General features: G+C 40.1%; 1 protein-coding gene across 1 annotated transcript; it reads left to right on the forward strand.

Moving 5' to 3' along the window:
* Nucleotides 1–22,319, forward strand: dcaf1 (ddb1 and cul4 associated factor 1). Its single transcript, XM_085393520.1, has 25 exons — nt 1–207; nt 4,899–5,019; nt 5,933–6,009; nt 6,099–6,172; nt 6,271–6,384; nt 7,605–7,742; nt 7,913–8,509; nt 9,017–9,118; nt 9,209–9,367; nt 9,627–9,806; nt 9,961–10,170; nt 10,283–10,452; nt 10,569–10,693; nt 11,052–11,287; nt 12,543–13,627; nt 13,732–13,930; nt 15,040–15,122; nt 15,551–15,635; nt 15,718–15,951; nt 16,396–16,489; nt 17,052–17,156; nt 17,350–17,423; nt 17,515–17,610; nt 17,717–18,014; nt 20,687–22,319. The coding sequence occupies exons 2-25, from the start codon at nt 4,907–4,909 to the stop codon at nt 20,740–20,742; spliced, it is 4,704 nt and encodes a 1,567-aa protein (XP_085249646.1). The 5' UTR covers nt 1–207; nt 4,899–4,906; the 3' UTR covers nt 20,743–22,319.
* The last annotated feature ends 288 nt before the right edge of the window (nt 22,320–22,607 follow it).

Raw genomic sequence — 22,607 nt, forward strand, 5'->3', positions numbered from 1 at the left:
TGGTAAAATGACGCGCAGAACGTGTTCGCCATAATGATAATAAACCGCCAACACAAGGCTGCAATAAAGCAAATTAAGCTGAGGCTGTGAGTCAGTGATCGATGCATTGATAAGCAGTTATCGGCTATTTAAGTCTGGACTAATACAAGTGGATGCGAGTCGTTGTGAAATTGAGAAAAACGAGCAAGAACTGAGCGGAACAACAAGGTAAAGTTAGCATGCTAGCTAACTATCCAGGTTCACGTCTAGCTTCTTCCTTAGTGCTGTGTTACATGTGCAGGAAGGTGTTGTCGTAATCTAAAATGACAGGTTTTGCATTTCTGGACAGTTCGTCCTTACTGCAAGCTGTAGTACTGGAAGAGAAGAGTGGCTACTTTAGTGTGCTAAGTACATTAGCTTCCTTGTTTAACAGCTAGCCAAACATCGCAACAGGCAGTAGATGTGAGTTTGCTGCTGTCTGTTTCAGTTAAGGTGAAGTGCGTGTAGGAAAACAAGGAAAGCATTTGAGTTTAAATGTGTTTCAAAAAGAACAGAAAATATTTTTAGCAAACACTGACTTAAACAGAAATTTGACAGTTGCGGCAGTCCCTGGAGGACTGCTGCAGCTGCACGCTCAGCTGTGAAAAAGCAACGGAGCGAGTCAGCGTGCTTTGTTCTCCCGACTGGAGCCAAACAACCTTCAGACTAAGCCAACCGAAGTTCTCGTATGCTCCCCTTTAATAATGCCGTGGTGTTGTTTTTATTTTTAAACGATTATTAGCTACGGATAGTGGCAGCACACGAGTGTGGGCTAAGCTGTAAAAAGTGCACAAATAAATAAATTCTTTCAGTGATCCTAAATTATTAACTGGGCAGATGAGGTAAATGCCTAATTGCACCAAAACTCTAAGGTCCCCCAACGCAAGTTTGTACCATGTTATTTTGCCTACGTAATCCCTTAAATTGCAATTTTGTTGTACTACTTCTGACCTATAAGTCATTTAAGCAAAACAAAAAACCCTACTAAACAAAGAACCAATTTTAATTTGTGTCTTTAGCCACTTTATTACTGGAAAGCTGTTGTCATTTGTTGCATTATCTTTGGTCAAATTTTTGATCACCAAAGATAAGTGTGGCAGGCATAAAATAGTATTTTTGTACCAAAAAGGAAATGACTGTTAGTGGAAAACTTGTATCTCGTATCCTTAAGAGAGAAAAATTACAACAACAAAAAAGTACAATTGGAGGAGAAAAGAAGTGGGAGGTTTAAAAGTATTTGCATCAAACGAACAATATCTGAAAGTCATTCCTTGAAGAAATGTGGGGGGGATTAAGCAAAGACTTGGATAAACTGGATGGCTCGATGCATCTGCTGTTCGCTGATACTTCAGAAATGGTCTGAGTAGAAAGGTGGCTCTCAAGAAGCTCTGCTTAAGGAAAATGGGAAGACATGGCTGAGATATGCGAAAATACACAAGAACTGGACTGAAAATCAGTGGCAACAGGTCTTATGAATCGAAGGGCATTTTCACAACCATACGTTGTTTTTTCTGGTCTTGATAAGTTGTAGCTTTCCCTGTGATTTGGTTATCTGATATTTTTTTTTTTTTTTTTTTTTTTTTTTTTGGGGGGGGGGGGGGGTTCACACAGCAAGCAAACCAAAATGCATCACAACAATCCACATGCGAATTTTCAGGCTGCTCATTGGCCAGATGTGTCTGGGGAGGGGCAACAAAAGTAAAGCAGGAAGAAGGTGTTGTATTCTGGGCTATTGGAGAACATGGAGAATTTGCGTTCATTTCATGGCTAGTTGCTAACCCCCACAGAGCATTGCACAGCTGTAGTATCTTGCTGCATTCAGAAAACAAAGTATACATAACTACGAGAAGTTCTGTAACGCAGACTTACAACTAGAGCTGGGCGATATAAGATTTTTTCATATCACGATATGTTTTTTTCATTTCAGGCAATAACGATATCTATCACGATATAAGCCAAATAACTATATTTGTAAGATTTAAATGTGCCGTTGCTCACAAGTAAAATGTGAAATAATCAGCAGCTTGTTTTTATTTAAATATTTATTTCCCATAATAAGTTCAACAGGGTAGATGTACTTAAGGAACATGAGACTTTTTTAGATAAATAAAGGCAAATATTGCAAACTACACAAAAGGCAGCCGCTAAAGCTTTTAAGTTTCAAAATAGAACAAACAAAACAGACTAAATTGTCAATTCCACTTAGAAACAAAATATTAATTCTAAAAATAAATCTTAGTTTGTTTTACAGAAGAACAGACAAAATTGACTAACGTTTGTCAATATCAAATAAAGTGAGAACTAAAAGGAAATTCTCAATCTCTCCTTGTTGTATAGCTTAGCTTTTCAAACAGTTTTAACAGTTACTTTAGTCTGACAAAAGCCGAATGACGAATTAGCGCTTCCAGTCAGAGACTGAGGCTACGTCCACACGTACACGGGTATTTTTGAAAACTGAGATTTTCCGTTTTCGTTTTAAAAAATAATCCCGTCCACACATAAAGGGGGAAATGAAGGAAAACGCTGCTATGAACATGCCAAAGCAGCAGGTGGAGCTAGATTCCTAACCGTGCAGAAATGTCGGCCAATCAGAAGTCTAGAAGCCTCGGTGGGAAAAAGTAAACAAAGCTGGGGCATAGAAGAGTCGGGGCATAGAAGCAGAACCGAGTCGTATGTGTGGAGGGACAGTAACTGTGTGTGTGTATGTAAGCATTTAAACACTGCAGAGAGTAGAATTAACAGTAACAGTATTGTAGAAATTCATTTCACCGAAACAATAACGTGGCGCACAGTGTGACGTCAAAAAATGCGCACACCTTTGACGCTGCGTTTTCTCCGTTTTTCTAGTCCACACATAAATGCAAAAACGGAGTTTTTAAAAATCTTCGTTTTCAGTGACCAAAAACGCCGTTTACGTGTGGACGAAAGGTACAAACGCATAGAAAAATCTGCGTTTTCAAAAATACCGGTACGTGTGGACGTAGCGCATGCACCAGTTTATTGTATTTCCAGACTTGCTTTCGGCACAATTTACAGCGCACGCTACTCTGTTTTTTGTCAGACTTGAAATAGCCGAAATACCTTCACACTACGGAACTTCTATGGCTCTTCCGTTCGACAATCTCTCCGGCATTGGAACCATCATCTGTTTTCTCTTCGGTAACCTTCGGTCACGCTCGGTTGATTTCTCTAGTCGGCTCACTCTTTTCCTTAATTACCCGGGCGGTAGGGTGGCTGGCTGCTTCCCAAACAAATACACACGTGCTTGGCACTTGTGCTGTACGTAACAAGTCACGTGACATAACGCTGCGGCTGTGATTGGTTTGGCTCTGCGCTAAGTAATTTGGATTGGCTGTTCTTTTTTTCTTTTTCTTTTTTTTTTTTTTTTTTAAGAGGACAAGAGCGGCGAGGTCTAGTTTAATTTTTCTATCGAGAAAAAGTTATATCGCGATACATATCGTTATCGTTCTATCGCCCAGCTCTACTTACAACATACACCTGGTAGTTAGGATCGGATCAGGTTCACACTTTAAACAAACCACTCTAGAGTTCATCTGGAACCGCACTGAGACCTTTTGGAGTAGGTGGTTTTGTTTCGGCCTGCACCCATGTGCAATTACTGCACAAACAAACCAGTGTGAGATCTAAATTGACTAAACACTGCAGGTGGGAAGCACCCTAAATTTGAAATTTAAGGTTCAAATCATCATCAGTATTTATAGAGGAGGTCAGGAGAGGGGTACAACAGTGAGTGTCTACAGTCATCTGTAAAACACGGTGGAGGCTCTGTCATGGTTTGAGACTGCATTTCAGTCAGTGGTGTTGGAGATCAAAATTAATTGTATTATGAAATCAGAAAAACTACTCAGATTATGATCCACTATGCAATGCAATCTGGAAAGCACCTGTGAGGCAGTGGCTTCATTTTTCAGCATAACAATGCAGTAAAAGCATACCTGGATAGTGTTCCTGTGTGTGTTGGTTTTTCTGTTGTTGTTTTGTTTTGTTCTTTCTCCCTATCAGTCATCGGTTGGCTTACACAGAGCCTGGACCTCAATATCACTGAAGCAGTATGTAGCCTTCCTGATCAGTCTTGATAGAGAAGCAAACAAAAGACATCCAGCGTCCAAAGATGAGCTTTGAATGTCTTTAAAGAAGCCTGGAGAATATTCCTGAAGACTTGCAATTAAAGAAATTACAGGAAAGCTTGCATAAGAGAGTTCAGACTGTGCAGAAGAATAAAGAGTCATAAAAATATTGATTTTCAAGCTTATTAGAATTGTTTAAAAAAAAAAAAGAGAGAGAGAGAGCGAGAGAGACGTCCAGCTTTAAATTTATGCCTTGAACTTATATTTTGTTGAAAAGTTGTCATAACTGGTTGGTGCAAAAACTGACTTGTAAAACCTCCAGCCAATGTCATATTATGTTTTCAGAAAAACTGCAAGGCTCTCACCAACAATTGTCATTCTAGGTACATTCAATAGTTTTTTGTGTATATGAAGTTTGTGAAATGGAGAAATATATGCCCTTTATTTTTTCTTTCTTCTGGTGAGCAAAATGAAGTGTATTTATCACTTGTTTGCTTTTGACTGCTGGTGAAACAAAACAAGACATTTTCTATTTCTTGTGACAGAAAATTGTTAAAACTATCAAATATTCAGATTTGAGAAGCTGGTACCACAAAATTTGAGGAAGCTTTGAATTTTAAAAATAACAAGGTGATTAAAAGAAGGTTCTTTCCGTATCTTTTTAAGTCTAAAATTGTGTTTTTTCTGGGCTGTCGGAAAAATGTTAAAACTGACATAAGTAGCATGACACGTGGCTTCTTAAGAGGCTAATCCAGACATGATGTTAAGTGCATTTTTGTGCTGTGCTAACAGGCTGTGCTATGGCATCGGCATCTGCCAGTGTGGACTCCAAGGCAGAGCTGACTTCTCTACTTGAACAATGGGAGAGAGAGCAACAGGGCAACACGCAGGACCTGGTCAACATCCTCACCAAGTAAGCTTTGCATATTGTTTATGTTGGTGGCACCCAGCCTTTGTAATGATCCCAGAGGCCTTTGTTGAAACCACCTGTGATGTCTCAAATTAAATTCTAATTCAAAATACTTCAGATAAGGTTTTAAGTCCTCATTGTGGTATTGAAGAGTCAGTGTGGCAAATTGTGTACATTTGTACTAGCATGCAGAGGCAGAACTGACTGTGTGTAATTTCCCATTACCTCCTGATACTTACTCAATTTAGTCTTCATTCTCAGACTTCTGTTGTTTATCCCACATGTAGCTGCAGTCATTTATTTTTACTTTGAGCTAGCTTTTTACTAGTTCAACAAACCTTATACTTTCACTTTATTCTTAATGTTATCCTTTTTAACTGTTTATTTGTTGCTTTTGGCTAAATGGTTAGACTTTTTTGGTTTTTGGTATCTAGATTTTTGATTCAAGCTCCTTTTTTCACATGAAGTTGTAATTTTCTTAAAAAAAACAACAAAGTTCAAGTGTAGTTGTACTGAATTAGTTTTGAATGATTGACACAAAATAATACTTATTTATTGTATACTGGTACTTTGTGCCACCCTCACTGTTTAAGAGCATCCTCCCTTTAGGCCAGCTTATTTCTTCAGAAGTAAGGATTGCACACACCCAGAGCAGTGTGCATGAGGTCATCATATTGTCAATTGCACTGACATCATACAAATCCCAGAGCAGAAAGAACTCACAGGGAATACTTACATGGTGACCTCTTATTTAAAACTTTGGCCATGTTTAATAGAAATCTCAACCATTGTAATGGATAGAAATGGCAAAGAAAGAGCAGCTGGCCTCACAAAGGACTGTTTTATGCAGTGTAATTAGGATGATTTGAGGGTTAGTTAAAAAGAGTTAAACGTGCTCATGCGCTGTAATTTTCAGAATCTCAGAGCTTGTTGAGAAGGAGACAGAGGAGTACCACAAAGCAGATCCTGACCCTTTTGATGATCGACATCCTGGTATGACAAACACGGCGACCATAGAATTGCAAGTCTACTGCTGATTTTAAGTGTAATTTATGTTTTCACATTTTCCTTTTTGCCATTAGGGAGAGCTGATCCAGAATGCATGTTAGGGCACCTCCTCAAGATCCTGTTCAAGAATGATGACTTTATGAACGCAGTAAGATTATTGGATGGATTTGAGAACGTTACCTTTAAAATAATGGGCATTTTTAGCAGCTCACTCAGAAGATAATTAATCTTTATTTCCCTTTGTAGCTTGTGAACAGCTACGTGATGACCAGCAGAGAATTTTCCCTTAATGCCGCAGCTTGTCGCCTGCTGCAAAACATCATGCCTGGATTGGAGACAGCTGTGGTGTTTCAAGAAAAAGTATGTTACTCCTGACTTCATTATGAGATAACTGTGAGATTTAGTCTTCAAGTTTTCTGGTTGGAAGAAAATGGAAGACACAATATTTCAACTATTGTTATAGCCTGTAACACATTTTTGGAGTTTTGAAGATGTGTGTCTTAATCAGGTGTTTTCAGCGTTTAAAGGTATGTAAATTGACTCCAACAAAAAGATGTGGTTTCCTTTTGATTTTATTGTGTTTATTTGATTTTATTTGATTAAATTCATCAAGTCCCAATTTAAGAAACACCGTGACTGTAGTATATTAAACAAATTGAGCAATAAATAACAGTACAGGCTGCAACTGAAATTAAGATCTCTTTAAACCTCCTTCAGCAGTAACAGCCACCCTCAGATGTTTCCTGTAGCTGCTTGTGGGACTTGTACCACCACACACACAAACAACTGTCGTTGACTGAACAGCGCTCATCAGGCAATATCACTTCCTCTCAGCGTGCTTATTTAAGCCATTCCAAAACAAACCAAAAGCTCTTTCTTCTTTTGAACTGCTCTGTTTATTTGCTTGGCTGCTTTCAATCTATGACTTGTTGCATCATAGATCATCTTGTAAGCATCAGATAACGGACTGCTGCCCTTCCACTTCCCTGTAAACATTTCACAATGCAAATTTGCAACCAGAACCTGAAAAATCAAAGAAGGCCCAAATGGCGATGTCTCTTTCACTATGCTTTGATGTTTTTGAGTTTCAAACATCAGGTAGTTTTTACTTCTGGTCTGTTTGGTCACAAAGTAAGATTCATTTCTTTGAGGCGGTGATACTGACTGACAGAGCACTCCATCACTTTTAAAAACACTGTCTAAAGAAGTCAGTTTTGTTTGTTGTGTCACAGTCCAGTCTACAAGTTAAAATTTAACTGCAGCGCTGTATTATTTGACCCATGAAGATAAATGTCATACTGCTTCTCAAAACACAAGACCTTAAAGCTTTATTTTAAAAAGGGAATCCACATTCACTATGGGGGGGGAAAAAAAAAAAAGTACAAAACTAGTGACGTCCTTGGTGTGCGGATCCTTGGTCAGGTTAAAAAGTTAAATTACATCTGTACAAATCATGTGAATTTTTTTTTTGAAAGTCATGCATTCTTATTTGAGCAAAGAAAAATAAGAGCCACCTTTTGATGAAATTTGGTACTCTGTGTCTGCATGTGCTTCATCACTCCTGTGTTTGCTCTTCTTAGGAGGGCATAGTTGAAAGACTCTTTAAGTGGGCTCAGGAGGCCGAGCAGCCCCTCAGAATCTATGCCACAGGCTTGCTGGCAGGTGCCATGGAGAATCAAGACATTGCAGCAAACTACAGAGAGGAGAACTCTGTTTTGGTCAGTGGAGGTTTCTACTCTCTTATGTATCAGGTTGCATTAACAGGGTAATGGCATGCAATGATGAGACAAGTAAATACAACAGGTGATTTAAAAATGTTTTCCAGCAGTTTGATCAGAACCAGTAGGTGGTGTAAAGCAGCTTGCTTTTTCTTCTTTACTTTTGACAGGTGCCTTTGATGCTGCATCGGTTGCGTGAGCTTCAGAATAAAGATGCTGAGAACAAAAGGGATATCAAGCGGCCCAGCCCCAGGAAGACACTGAGCGAGCCTTTGTTACCTCTGGATGAGGAGACGGTTGACGGAGGCTTTGAAGAGAAGCCATTCACACCTGGGAAAAATGGAGCCGAAAAGGAGGGGACGGGACAGCCGGAAGATGGTGAAATTTCCTTCTCAACTATGGAGCCTGAAAATGAGCTTTCGTTCCGTCTTAACTCCCCTCACAAGACCAGCAGCCGTGCCAACTCGGCTGTGAAAACCATGATGAAACCCATGTCTGCTCCGGGATCTTTGGCAAATCAAGGAATGTCTGATGGCAGCAGTTACCTAAAAAGAAGAGCTGAGAGGGAAAGTGGCAGGACCTCAAAACAGAAGCTAAATTTCTCTTTGCCAGAGCCAGAGAGGAACTTCAGTGAGCTTTCCAACAGCAGCTGGACTGAGATGAGCCCCTGGGTGATTGGTAACAACTATCATCTGTACCCTTTGACCCCAGAGATTGAGCAGAGGTTAATCCTGCAGTATCTCACACCTCTGGGGGAATATCAGGAGGTTGGTCCACTTTTATCAGCCTATAGAGTGCTTAAACTTGCAAAGATCAGCTGAATAATTGATATGGATTGATATTTTTATAATCTGTTAGTTTAAACGACTTCAATGTCCAAATTCAATTAATTTTTTTAATTTAAGGAGTAATATGATAGTGAACATCGGGCATTTTAGACTAGTGTTCTTTGTAGACTGTTGAGGATTATACAAGTTTTAAATAATATTGTTTTAATGCAGCCCTTGTAATATGAGTTTTAATCATTTGTAGTTCATGTGTTTGACTGCGTTTGTGTGTTGGCACCAGCAGATGTCAGTCTTTCATAATTTTTTTTTTTTTAAACTTCTGATTATGTTAAAAATGTGTTGTTGTTTTTTAGTTGTTTTTTTTAGGTGTGACCTTATACATTTCAGGTTCATCTAAGAATTAAAAAAAAAAAAAAAACCTAGCAGGCAGACCAGGCATTGACAAATTTTTAAAGTACATTCTGTCCCACTCTCTCCTACCTGCAGCTGCTGGCAGTGTTCATGCAGAAGGGAGCTCGGGAGTTGCTGATGCATTACATGGATTTAAAACAGACCAATGATGTGCAGCTCACCTTCGAGGCTCTCAAGGTAAGCAAAGTTTCATGTAGTCGACCTTTCACGGTGCCTGAAGTGCAACAAGGTGCTCAAAAGTCTCCTGTTTTCTTCTCATCCTCACAGTATCTGGCTTCGCTGCTGTTGCACAAGAAGTTTGCTGCAGAGTTTGTTGCTCATGGAGGAGTTCAGAAGTTGCTGGAAATCCCCAGGCCTTCAATGGCAGCTACTGGAGTGTCACTGTGCCTCTACTACCTTGCCTATAACCAGGATGCCATGGAAAGGGTACGGAGAGTCACAGTAATATACAGCAATGGCTATTGTATCCTTATTTTGCTTTAGGTTTATTTTGTGGACTAAGATGAAGTCACTTGTTAAAAATTTGAAATGAGATGACTAACATAATGATACTATGTTAGTGATCTGTAGAAGATGACATAATTCTGTGCCGTCAGTCAAATATAATTTTTTGATTAGAAGCTACACTTAGGTTTAATACTAGTAGCAGTTCATGTTTATGTTCATGTCTTTATCTCTTCTCAAGGTGTGCATGTTGCCTCACTCCATCCTGTCAGATGTAGTTGGCTACACGCTGTGGCTGCTGGAATGTTCACATGCATCCGGCTGTTGCCACGCCACCATGTTCTTCTCCATCTCCTTTTCCTTCCGTGCAGTCTTGGAGCTTTTCGACAGGCAGGACGGCCTCCGACGTCTCGTCAATCTGGTGAGACAAACCAGCAGTCCTCGCTTTAATGTGTAAAAGTAAATGTGTTATTTATAGAAAATAACATAATGTGGGTACAGCATTGACTGCCTTTCTTCAAATGTAGAAGATCCTAATTGTGTACTTTCCTATGCTATGAACTGACTGCTTTCAGATTAGCACACTGGAGATCCTGAATCCCGAAGATCAGGGGGCGCTGCTGAGTGATGATGAGATTTTCTCCAGCAGGCAGACAGCCAAGCACACCTGCATGGCGCTGCGCAGGTACTTTGAGGCCCATTTGGCAATCAAGGTGGAGCAGGTGAAGCAATCCCTTCAGCGCACAGAGGGCGGTGCCCCCATTCACTCACAACCGTACTACAAGGTAAGCAGAAGACTTTTTATCTGTTAAACATTTTGAAGTATTTTATGTTGTATTTAGTAATGCATATGTGTTTTGATGAAGTAATCTGTAGTGATGGTGTCTCATTCTTCAGGCTGTCAGCTATAGCCGTGAGCAGGTTGTGGAAATGATGGAGTTTCTGATCGAGCACGGTCCACCGCGACTCTATTGGGAACCAGCAGAGGTCTTTCACAAGCTGTCATGTGTTCAGCTCCTCCTGCAGCTTATATCCATTGCCTGTGACTGGAGGACCTACTATGGCAGGTATTGACATAGCAGTCATTGTTAAAATGCCTTTCATACATATTTTTTCATACATATTCTAGACAGTAGGTTTTATCAGTGCACTCAAAGTGATGGTTATTGTTCTTTCTTTGTAGGAGTGACACTGTGCGCTATGCCCTTGACATCCTGAGTATCCTCACAGTTGTTCCCAAGACTCAGCTGCTGTTATCCGAGGCTGTTGCTGTGCTTGATGAGGGAGGATCCACAGTTTCCACTGTTGGTAAGTTGTTCCATTTTAGTTGACATTCATCTATCAAAGATCAAATACAATTACATTATTATCTTTTAATATTAAAAAGTCTCATTTTACTTGTATATCAGTGGTATTCACTAAATGGTGACACATTCAAACAGCTTTTTATATGGCCATCTGTTCACAGAGCCATTAGAGAATTTCTTGTACAATAAAATCAAAATTTATTATCACTACCCACTGAATGCAATAACATGGAGCAGCTCTGTTTTTATTTGTTTATTTTGTGGAACCTTTGCCCAGTCCTTTTGAGATATGGCGTAACTCCAGGTATTCCTTTACAAGGTTTTTAATTTCATCTTTTTGTTTTGTTTTGTTCTCTCAGGGATGAGCATAGTTCTGGCAGTCGCGGAAGGAGAGGTATTTGTGAATGATGCAGAAATTCAGAAGTCAGCACTGCAGGTTGTCATCAACTGCGTTTGCGCTCCAGATAAACGCATGTCCAGCATTGGCAAGTTCATTGCAGGAACTCCCCGTCGTCGCCTTCCACAGCAGACCAAAGCAAACGAAAGTGTGCTCACTAAGATGTGGAATGTAGTGCAGTCGAACAATGGCATCAAGGTAGAATTAACACACAGCACACAAAAAAATGGGTGGTTTTAATGTTAGAAAGATAATATTGGCTTTTTTTTTTTTTTTTTTTTTTTTTTTTAAAGCACTAACAAAAATGGCCTTCTGGCAGATCAAAGTATATCTTATATACTGACAGGAGCTGGAGTGGTAAATGAAACCGATTTATTTGATAGCTTTTATAATGGGTAACACTTAAAGGGTGAACTTCTTAAACCCACAACCACCCACATTTATATACTGATGTACTCCACTGACTTACACACTAAGGATCTTCTGAAACCTGTACCAGTGCAGCTGAAACATTACAGACAGAACTACCTAAATATTGTAACATTTGAATTCAAAGACTGCAAGAAAGATGTGGTGTTTTCTTGTAAACTTAGCTTAAGTTTGCAGCTAAATCTATTGAGGTTGTCCAGGATTTGGCATCGTCTCATGTAAATGATGGTGTATAAAATCACAACCTGCATCTGTTTTCTTCCACTTATCCAATTCAGTGTCGCGGGGGAGCTGGAGCCTATCCCAGCTACCATAGGGCAAGATAGCATAGATCAATCCGGGTTACACCCATGGATAGGCTGCCAGCACGATAACCCAAAAATGAGGCGATGTTCAATTTTCACATTTAAACCATAAATGCATCTGTTAGGAGGCTGAGGGGAAGCACTAGCGGCTAGCAGCACATCTTTTTTGTACAAACATATTTTGTCAAAGTCACCTTGACTTCACAGACAGAATTCAAGTTCAGCAAAGCCAGCTGGATGAGGTGTTCCTCAGCAAAGAATAGTGGGACGGTAGTTTTCTCTTTTTAGTAGGATTTCCATTATGTTTCTTCTCCTGGTCTATGGCTGCGCTACAGTGAGGGTATAATGTAAGGAAGAGATATAAAGTTGTAAATGTGATTCCCTTTAAACCTCTTCAGAAGCTTCTTCTCTCTTTGTGCATTTAAGGTATTGAACAATCCTTAAAAGAAAATGAGGAATGATTTCCAGTTTGGGGAAGGATGTAAGGAAGCATAAAATATGACAATAAAAGCACTTTTACTAAAGCACTATGATAACGAGATCAGCTAAAGCACTGAATAACCTACATTAACATTTACAGTTTTAGTCTGCTGCTGCTTATGCCCTCTGCTTAGACACCATTGTTTTATTCTCCTCAGTTCGGAGCTTTCCTGATCAAGACACTTTCGCTTATGCCCTCAGCCCTTGTTTATAACTTACACTTTGTGTTTGTCCTCTAGGTTCTGCTATCCCTGCTGACAGTGAAGATGCCCATTACAGATGCAGATCAGATCCGAGCTCTGGCCTGTAAAGCTCTGGTGGGTCTGTCTCGCTCCAGCTCTGTCAGACAAATCATCAGCAAGCTGCCGTTGTTCAGCAGCGGACACATCCAGCAGCTCATGAAGGAGCCTGTGCTCCAGGACAAACGCAGCGAACATGTCAAGTTCTGCAAGTTTGCTGCAGAGCTGATCGAAAGAATCTCTGGGAAACCGTTGCTGATTGGTACAGATGTGTCTCTGGCATGGTTGCAAAGGGCCAGTGTGGTTGCTCAGTCCAGGATCACCTTCCCTGAAAAAGAGCTGTTGCTGCTTATTAGGAACCATCTTGTGGCCAAAGGCCTGCATGATACTGCCACCACACTCACCAAGGAGGCAGATCTCCCGATGGCATGTTTGTCTCACTCTTCGCATTCTTCTTCTACCTACCCACCTGTTGCCCCTCCCCCTCCTGCCTCTCCTGTTGCTACTCTGCCTCGCACACCTCGGCTGGCCAACGGTGTTGGATCAAGACTTGGAAGCAACCCCTCTCATTCATCCACTCCAGGATCCAGCCACCCTCAGACACGTCCATCAACTTCACAGCCCAGTGGAATGCCTGCTGCTGCTTCTTCTGCTTTCCCATCAACATCTGTCCCTCACTGTAACAGTGGCCCACCACTGATTGGGCGAATTGTTTTCTCACGTGAGCGGCAAACAGGGTGCAGTACAGTAAGTTGTAAAAGACCTCGGGTGCTGCGGCAGAAGTCTGACCATGGGGCCTTCAGCCAGAGCCCAGCTATGAAGAAACAGTTTGACAGGCATCTGCCGTCTCCTCCTGCATTAGACAGCATTATTACAGAGTACCTGAGGGAACAGCATGCACGCTGTAAAAACCCTGTCGCAACCTGTCCACCGTTTTCCCTCTTCACCCCCCATCAGTGCCCTGAGCCCAAACAGAGACGCCAAGCACCCACCAACTTCACATCCCGACACACGCGGAGAGTCGTATATCCAAAATATGGAGGTGTAGATGGAGGATGCTTTGACAGGCATCTTATTTTTAGCAGGTAAATATCTTTGTTTCATTTTCTGTTTCTGAGGCTCAAGTGCGAGTTAATCGGTCAGCCCCCTCACAACCACTGATGTAATTCCTCATATTTTCTTTGTCCAGGTTCCGTCCCATCTCTGTGTTCAGGGAGGCAGACGAGGATGAAAGTGGATTCATGTGTTGTGCCTTTTCAGCCCGTGAGCGTTTCCTGATGCTCGGAACGTGTACGGGGCAGCTCAAACTCTACAATGTGTTTACAGGCCAGGAGGAAGCCAGCTACAGCTGTCACAGTTCAGCTATCACTCACCTGGAGCCATCACGGGTTAGTAGAGAGAACCACAAGTAAATAAATTAAAAAATATATATATACAATTTAAAATCCACACTGATCATCATATTATGATTAAATTGCGTGCTATTTATTATGGGCTTGAAACATGTGTCATGTTATTATGTTTAACCTACTAGGACCTGGCGTCCACATATGTGGACATCACATTTTGGGTTTTCTAGACTAAAATAGTAAATTTTGCTCTACAAGCGCCTGATATCCACTTACGACAGGGGTGGGCAACTCTAGGCCTCGAGGGCCGGTGTCCTGCAGGTTTTAGATGTGTCCTTGATCCAACACAGCTGATTCAAATGGCTAAATTACCTCCTCAACATGTCTTGTAGTTTTCCAGAAGCCTGGTAATGAACTAATAATTTAATTCAGGTGTGTTGACCCAGGGTGAGATCTAAAACCTGCAGGACACCGGCCCTCAAGGCCTGGAGTTGCCCACCCCTGACTTGCGTTATACTGCCACTGTTCTATCAAAATTTAAAGGGAATGTCCTCATATGTGGATCGTATTTTTCTCAGAATCAAAATTAGGTTAAAAAAAAAAAATAAAGATGTTCGTGCAAAACACAATGTTTAGGTTTCTTTAAAAAAAAGTCAGCAGGAGGCTTGTTTGTATGATGTGTCCTCCAGCTGTTATTGTGACTGCAACACGGAGGACAGAGCAAAGAAAGAAACTGCTGAGGGATTGCAGCCATGCGTCAGCATCTTACAATCCACATGCATCATACTCGTGTTGTACCCAAGATTGATTAGATCTGTGTCAGACAGTGTGCCTTGCAGTAAACTTACAAAATCTCAGCGTGTAGATGCCTTAAACAAGAGTGATGACAAATCTTCAAAACCTCTACCACTCATACAGTGAGACTAAATGTTTAAAGAAGACATCCTGTCAAGTGTTTAAGTGTTGAAAGTAAACGCATTTGCATTTTCAAGTATTATGTATTTAAAAAAAAAAAAAAAAAAAATTTTTAGAAAGGAGAATGGGATGCAGTTATAATTTTTTTACATCAAGGCTGTTGAAAATTGCTTTTTCTAGAACTGTATTGTTTGAAAACGTGTCTGAAAGAGGATCTCGTCGTGTCTTTTTAGGATGGTTCTCTGCTCTTAACGTCGGCCTCTTGGAGTTACCCGCTGTCTGCACTGTGGGGCATGAAATCGGTGTTCATCATGAAGTAAGCAATGCATTCACAAAACTCTGAAGTCATATTTACCCAGCTACTTTGAAGTGCACATAAAACACATTCCATTAAGTAAAATGCATAATTGAAATATTTGGAGTATGAAATTATTAGAAACTGCTGCCACGTGACTTCTGATTAAGTCTGTCGAGATCTTACTGCCTCTATGTATGTGGTGATCTTTGCCCAGTGGTATAGCAGCTTTAATCTGTCAAAGGAGCCGCCAAAGGGAGTGTGATTTAACTATGCACAATAATGGCCTCTGGGCTGTAGTCTTTCTGGAAAACAAGCATGTGGCTTTATTCATCCGAATAGTTTAACCAATGCAATGTTAACCCCGAGATTCTCAACAGTATGAGACTAAAGTGCTCTGCTGACTTTGTTTTTTGCTTAAATGTTAATCATGCTCTCTATTTCTTTAGGCATTCGTTTCTGGGCGACCATTATGTGGAGTTCAGCAAGCTTTCACAAGATCATGTCATCGGGACAAAAGAGCACGTAGCACGTGTACGTATGTTTTCCATAATGCATAAAAACAAAGCATCCAGCAAGAGGGTAAATGTTCATTCTCATTACTTCTCTTCACCAGATATATGATATCCAGACTGGTCAGGTTACTCTAACTCTAAACAACCCAGACCTGGCTAACAACTACAAGAGAAACTGCGCCACCTTCAACCCAACGGACGACCTGGTGCTGAATGACGGTGTGCTGTGGGATGTGCGCACGGCTCAGGCCATCCACAAGTTTGACAAGTTCAACATGAACATCAGTGGAGTGTTTCATCCAAACGGCCTTGAAGTCATCATCAACACAGAAATTGTATCCTTTCATTGTTGGGTTGGTACAACTGCAGTTTTAAAACTTTTACAGTAAATTTGTCATTTTGATCTTTAGACCATTTTATACCTCTCACTATTGTTCTCCAACAGTGAGGGGAATGTTTTTAAGGATGAGGATATTTAAATATTTATTTGGTAAAATTCTTGTTTTGATGAGTTTGATGGAAAACCAAAAATGCTACCCTTTCTTAATGAACTATTTCAATGGAGAGATAAAGTGAATGCATAATTACAGGTCAAGGAATAGTTGTCAGCAGTGGACTTTCACTGTAAATATAATTACTGTGACTGCTATTGGGAATCGTTTCACTGCTGAGCATAAAATATTTATTCCATTAGGGTTAGGGTTGTCTTGGGAATGGTTATTTATTGTTCTTGTTTCTATACAATTGAGTGTATCGTGGTCTTTAACTGAGACTTTTAGTGGGATCTGCGCACTTTCCACCTCCTCCACACGGTTCCTGCTCTGGACCAGTGCAGAATAGTCTTCAACAACAGCGGCACTGTCATCTATGGAGGTAAATGCAGAATTCACTGCGTGATGGGTAATGTAGCACATTTGGCATCAAGCCTGCAACTCACTTCACAGTCAGTACAAGTGTGTGAAAGGTGTGTTTAGGTAGAAGGTTGGTAAGTGTGAGGTAAAGTGAGCACGTGTGTATTTGGTGAAAGGTGTGAATAGAGCCTGCAGAGTGAGTGTGTGTGTGTGTGTGTGTGTGTGTGTGTGTGTGTGTGTGTGTGTGTGTGTGTGTGTGTGTGTGTGTGTGTGTGTGTGTGTGTGTGTGTGTGTGTGTGTGTGTGTGTGTGTGTGCGCGCGCGCGCGCGCATGCTCACGCGCAAACTACTTGATACCACAGAGTCAGTCAGAGCCATATGGACTGAAAGCTCAGTGTTGGACTGGCAACAGAAAGAACCAGCTGGTTCATGCCACCTCACAGGAAGAGCCATGGGCGTGCAGTACTGGCTTTGTCTGTACAGCGAGCGTTTCAACCACTGAGGAGCCAGAACCAAAGCTAACCAGCTTGCTGGGTTCCTTTTATTTACTCTCCATCTCTCCCTGTGGCTTTTGTTTTTTTGTAGCAATGCTGCAAGCTGATGATGAAGACGACATGATGGAAATGCAGATGAAAAGTCCATTTGGTTCATCATTCAGGACTTTCAATGCCACAGACTATAAACCCATTGGTGAGGGTTCCTACATTTAACTAGCTCAAATTTCAAATTGATCCTTATAGTTTTATTCATTTAATAATAATCACTGTCACTTTTTATATTCTATATTTTATATTCTGTATTGATGAACGTATATATTTTTAAACCCACTGTAATACTTTCGTTAAACATGTTCCCCCCCCCCCCCCCCCCCCCCTCTTCTCAGCCACTATTGATGTAAAGAGGAATATATTTGACCTTTGCACAGATACAAAAGACTGCTACCTAGCCGTGATTGAGGTAAATTCTTTTTCATTACATTTTTAATAATGATTGCGACCATTTTTCCAAAAATACATGAAAATGCTGTTTTGTCCCCCCCCTCCCATAGAACCAAGACTCAGTCAACACTGACACAGTGTGCAGACTGTATGAAGTTGGTCGGCAGAGACTGGCAGAGGAAGAGGAGGAAGACGAGGAGGATCAGGTACTATTTATTTTTTGTTGTTTGTTTTGCTTTGGATGCAACCTCTTTGGTTCCTTTACGCAACACTAAAATTTCTAACAACTGACCTTCTCTGTTTGTGTTGCAGGAGGATGACGATCAAGAGGAAGATGATGACGACGATGAGGATTCGGACGACGATGTTGACACGGATCCCCTCATCGCCGAGCTGGAGAATGAAAACGGCGGAGAGGATGAAGATGACGAAGAGGAAGATGACGGTAACGATGAATTCTCTCCTTCCGATGAAGAAGTAGCGCGTCTCCTCGAAGAGGATGTTGATGCTGCAGATGATGACGACGATGATGACGATGATGATGAGGATGACGACGATAATGACGAGGATGACTCTGATAATGATGATGTCGATCTGGATGGCGATAATGGTGAGCAGAGGGTCTACAGTTTACCTTATTCTTCAGGCTATAGCAATTTTCTTCATTTCATTGACTCCAAACCTGTCTGCTTATAGAAACAGGAAAAAACACGTCCAGCTATAGCAGCATGAAGTTTTTTTTGTTTTGTTTTTTCATTTGAATAGTAACATTTCAGTTGCTCCAGTCAACATGAATGGAGAAAATATTTGTGATGCCAGTACATTTTTCTTTTTCTTTTAACTACAGTGTATTTTAAATTGATTAAGTCTATAAACAGGAGGGACATCTGTTGGTGTGCCAAACTACCTGCTGCCACTATGTTCTGAAACTTGGCCACCTATCAAAGACTGGGTTATATTGGGGGAGTGGTAGTTTGTACAGCCTATTTTCTGAGCTGTTGGTCAGCAGGGGTGTTGTTTGTTTTTTCCTCCTGAAGAGTGAAGGTGACAGTCATAGACAGAACATGGACACTTTATTAGGTACACTTTGCTCGTACTGCCTTAGTTCTTCATGACATAATTTCAGGAATGGACTGGAAACATTCTGGTCCGTGTGGACACATCATCATGCAGTTGCATTTGTCGACTGCAAACTGTATCAGGGAGGCACTAATTTGGCGTGAGACCTTGTGGATGCAGAGGCTATTTGAGTACAATGCATTCATTGTCATGTTCAAGAATCGAGTTAAGATGATTTTAGTTTTGAGACATGGCGTGTTATCATGCTGGAAGCAGGCATCATAAGATGGGTACACTGTCCCCAAGATGGAGGCAGCAGATGGCTGCCCTTCCTTGAGCTGGAGGTTTCTTCCTGATTTTAAAAAGGAATTTTACCTTCCCATGGTCCCCAAGTGCTTGCTCATATAGTGTTGTCTGATTGTTGACGATTTCTGTGTTATTGTTGGGCCTTTACTTAACACTATAAAGCACCTTGAGTCAACTGTTTTGTCATTTGGTGCTCGTGAGGAAAAATACTGAGGTAGGCTGTGAAGTTTAAGACTCTGTACTAAAGGGCCCAAGAAAATATCCTCCATACAGTTACACCACTGAAGTCAGGATGGATATTATCCATGTTTTCATGTTGTTTAGCTCACATTCTGACTCTACTATCTGAGCACACAGTAGTCCTCTGACCTTTGGCACCAACATGGCATTTTCACCCAGATTTTTAGGGTTAACTGCAGCTGAATATTTTTCCTCTTTGTGAGGAAAATGCCAGTAAAATACAATTTCTGAAATGTATTTACAATAAGTCACTCATGCCACAACTATGCTACATTCAAAGTCCATTAAAATCACCTTTTTGCCTCATTCTGATGCTCAGTTTGAAATTTGGCAACTTTGGCACATTGTCAAGTTATCTTGACAATGTGTCTAAATGAACTCTATTGCTGCCATTTGATTTAGACATTTAATTTGCAGTTGAGTAGGTGTATGTAACAAATTGGCCTTTAAGTGTATTAAACACTAGAAAGTGTAATATGAGAAAGCACATAAATTATGCTTGTCCATTAATCAGCACACCTGCCTGTGAGTACAATCACATGATCAGCATTATATTGATTAGTTTCACATGCACATTTTTGTAATTATAACATTAACAAACTAAATGTGTGCCTTTGTATAAACAACTGGGTTAGATAGTAGGGGTGGGGGGAAAAATCGATACTGTGTAGTATCGTGATATTTTGTTTGCTAATAATGTATCGATACAGGGACAGCAGAAATCGATATTTTGTTACAAAAAAAGTTTTTGTGGACTGGAACATGCTCTGACTTGAGAGCATGTTGATCCTTTTTCTGAGCAAGAATCCTGACATTCCTTCACTGTCCAAATGGGTTTAACTTTTTTTTTTTTTTTTTTTTTGGCAGCAATAAACATGACAGTTTACTTATTTTAATTTAAGACATGTTTTATTTTAATTAAGTTTAAAACTTTTTTATTTAATGTAAAATTATATTTTGTTTTAATTTACTTTCAAATTCTTCAGTTGCTGAATGGGCTGCATAGTTTTCATAAATTTCATAGTTCAGAATAGCTATAATTGTACCAGATGGTTGCATTCAGTTAAGCTGGACTAGACTGTAATACAAACCGTTCAGTTTGTCAACAATAAAACTGACTGAAATGAGAGACTGAGTGTGAGACTTTGATATTAGATAAAATAAATATTGATAAAGTTTACCTTTATGTACAGAATCTGAATATCGCAAAATATTTTTAAAAATTGCAATAATATCGTATCGTGCGTTAAGTATTGTGATAATATCGTATCGTGGGATGTATGGTGATTCCCACCTCTATTAGATAGATGAGAATTATTGGAATGTAACCTAGAAGCATCTTTTAATAAATACAGCTCTGATGTCATGTAAATGATGCAGCACAACTGTTTGGTCAAATTTCTGTTTTCATGCCTGTCTGGTCATCCTTTTTTTTTTTTCTTTTCCCCAGTGGAATTTAAAAAAAAAAAAAAAAAAAAAAAAAATGCTGTCTTGGTTTATTCCAGACGTTGAGACGCACAGAAGAAAAATCAGAGTGGACTTAAAGCTCCTTAACATTATTCCAAAGCTGCTTTGTTTTTGCCGTTTTAGCAGTTTCATCCTTCACCCAATGACCTATTCAGCACAAAATCTCACTTTCCCCATTTCTAAATCTGTATTTGTCTATCACACAAACAGACAGCTCTGACAACTCTGACCTTGAGGATGACATCATCTTGTCCCTGAACGAATGAGGAGCCATCTGCATCGGGAATAAAGGAAGCCGATGATCCGTCCACTTCTGCCCCGTGGACGATTGGTGCATAACGTGGGTCAAACTTGGAGCCCGGCCTGTTTGAAATGGCAGGTGTCTGCACACTTTGATGAGACTGAGGAGGAACGAGCTCACAGAGATCGAGCGGGAAAATCCATGCGCACAACTTGGCTTAACGTTGGGCATAAATGATTGTATATGATATAGTTTTATTTAAAAAAGGCTTGTAAAATTTAAAAAAAATGGCTGGTGTGAAAATAGGTTAAAAGAAAAGTTTTATATTTTATCACAATGGTTCTTTAAATGAGCCTCTTCATTTGATATTGACTGATTTTCTAAGCCTGTTTGGTCACAGATTAGTCTTTGTAGGAGATGCAGCTTACTTTGCAAGGCTCTGGGTCTGCATTTGTGTAGCTAAGGATACAACGCTCTCTCAAGCTTGTACTTAGCCACGCTGCCTAGAGTAATCACCAAAAGTACTGGAGTATTGAATTTGGCAGCTATTCTGATGCACAAACATGTTGCCACTGGTTCAGAAAGCATTCAAGTACCGCTTCAGGATTTACTTTCACCATACAAACTACACACAGCAGTGCTATTAGTGAATGTTGCCTCTTGATTTCAATATGTAAATAGAGAAAATTAAATCAGCTTGGTGCTCTAACTAGTGTGGACACTGTACACCTGCTTGCTGTCAGCATGACAGACATTAAAGAGGCCTCTACAGCTTTCCACCATTACACCCCTTCACCGGGTCAACACAAGGATTTGGATTCAGTGGGTGCTTCTTAAGATTACAGGGTTTTGTTTTGTTTCATGCTGGTGGTAACATCACAGGTCCATTCATTATCAGTAAATTGCATTTATTGCAGTGACTTTGGCTCATTAAAGGATGGACATCTGGCTAATTCCTGGAACATTCAGCAAAAAATATTTCAAATTTGTGTTTTCTCTGAGAGAAAGACAGGATCTATGACTGTCAGCCTTGTGAAAACTGATGCCAAGCACATGCACACTTTCAGTGCAGTGCAGACATTTCATGATTTTTGTTTTTTGCCTTGTAATTATTAATTTTTACCTGTTTTCGTTTCCAAAAGGAAGCTTGTACGTTGAGTTTCTTGACAGTTTATGTACAACTTGTATGTATCTAAAGTATTTTACTAGAAATAAAGAAAGAAATGAGGGGAAAAAAATTATATCTTTAATAAAATAAAGATTTTTCTTAGATCAGAGGCATCAAACATAAAGCCTGGGGACAGAATTGGCCCGCCGAAGACCCCAATTGGCTCGTTGGACGACTTTGGAAAGGAGGACATAAATTCCGGACTTTTAATTGTATTTTCAGTGTTATAGCTTTTGCTGCCCAATGGCCATTCATACTAAACCAATGTAATTAAATGATAGTCCTGTCATTTTACAAATTGACTTCTTACAGTTTAAGCCCAATGAGTCGTGCTAATAGATTTCTCTAATTTACAGCATTTCTTTATCATGTAGAAAAACAGATTTGTTATTGAAATTGTGCTTTTTTTTATATTAAAGTATCTCATTGATTAAGTGTGTAGTTACATTTCTGCACACTGAGAAAAATGGGAGTTTCACTGATCTGGGCCACATAAGATTGAAGTGGGCTGTATGTGGCCCACGATGTAAAATGACTTTGACATCCCCGTCTTGGATAATGGCTGTCCGGCATAGCAAAGGCATCTTAAACACTGTGAACTTTTACAGTAAGGTAGAAATTTAATTGTTCTTCAAACAAGGAGCCAACAAAGGAAAACTTTGAGCAAATCTTTTAAGAAGAGAGTTTTTACTTTTTATACTTTTACTGTGAAGCAACTGGCT

This window comes from Rhamphochromis longiceps, linkage group LG20 (genome assembly GCF_057381845.1).
Source record: "Rhamphochromis longiceps isolate RC_006_pf linkage group LG20, R_longiceps_female_GT1.1, whole genome shotgun sequence".
Classification (NCBI taxonomy): domain Eukaryota; kingdom Metazoa; phylum Chordata; class Actinopteri; order Cichliformes; family Cichlidae; genus Rhamphochromis; species Rhamphochromis longiceps.

Coding starts and splice junctions, on each gene's coding strand:
- dcaf1 (XM_085393520.1), top strand. CDS start 4,907: ATGGCATCGGCATCTGCCAGTGTGGACTCCAAGGCAGAGCTGACTTCT. Junction 6,385..7,604: donor CTGTGGTGTTTCAAGAAAAA/GTATGTTACTCC, acceptor TGCTCTTCTTAG/GAGGGCATAGTTGAAAGACT. Junction 15,636..15,717: donor CAAAAGAGCACGTAGCACGT/GTACGTATGTTT, acceptor TCTCTTCACCAG/ATATATGATATCCAGACTGG.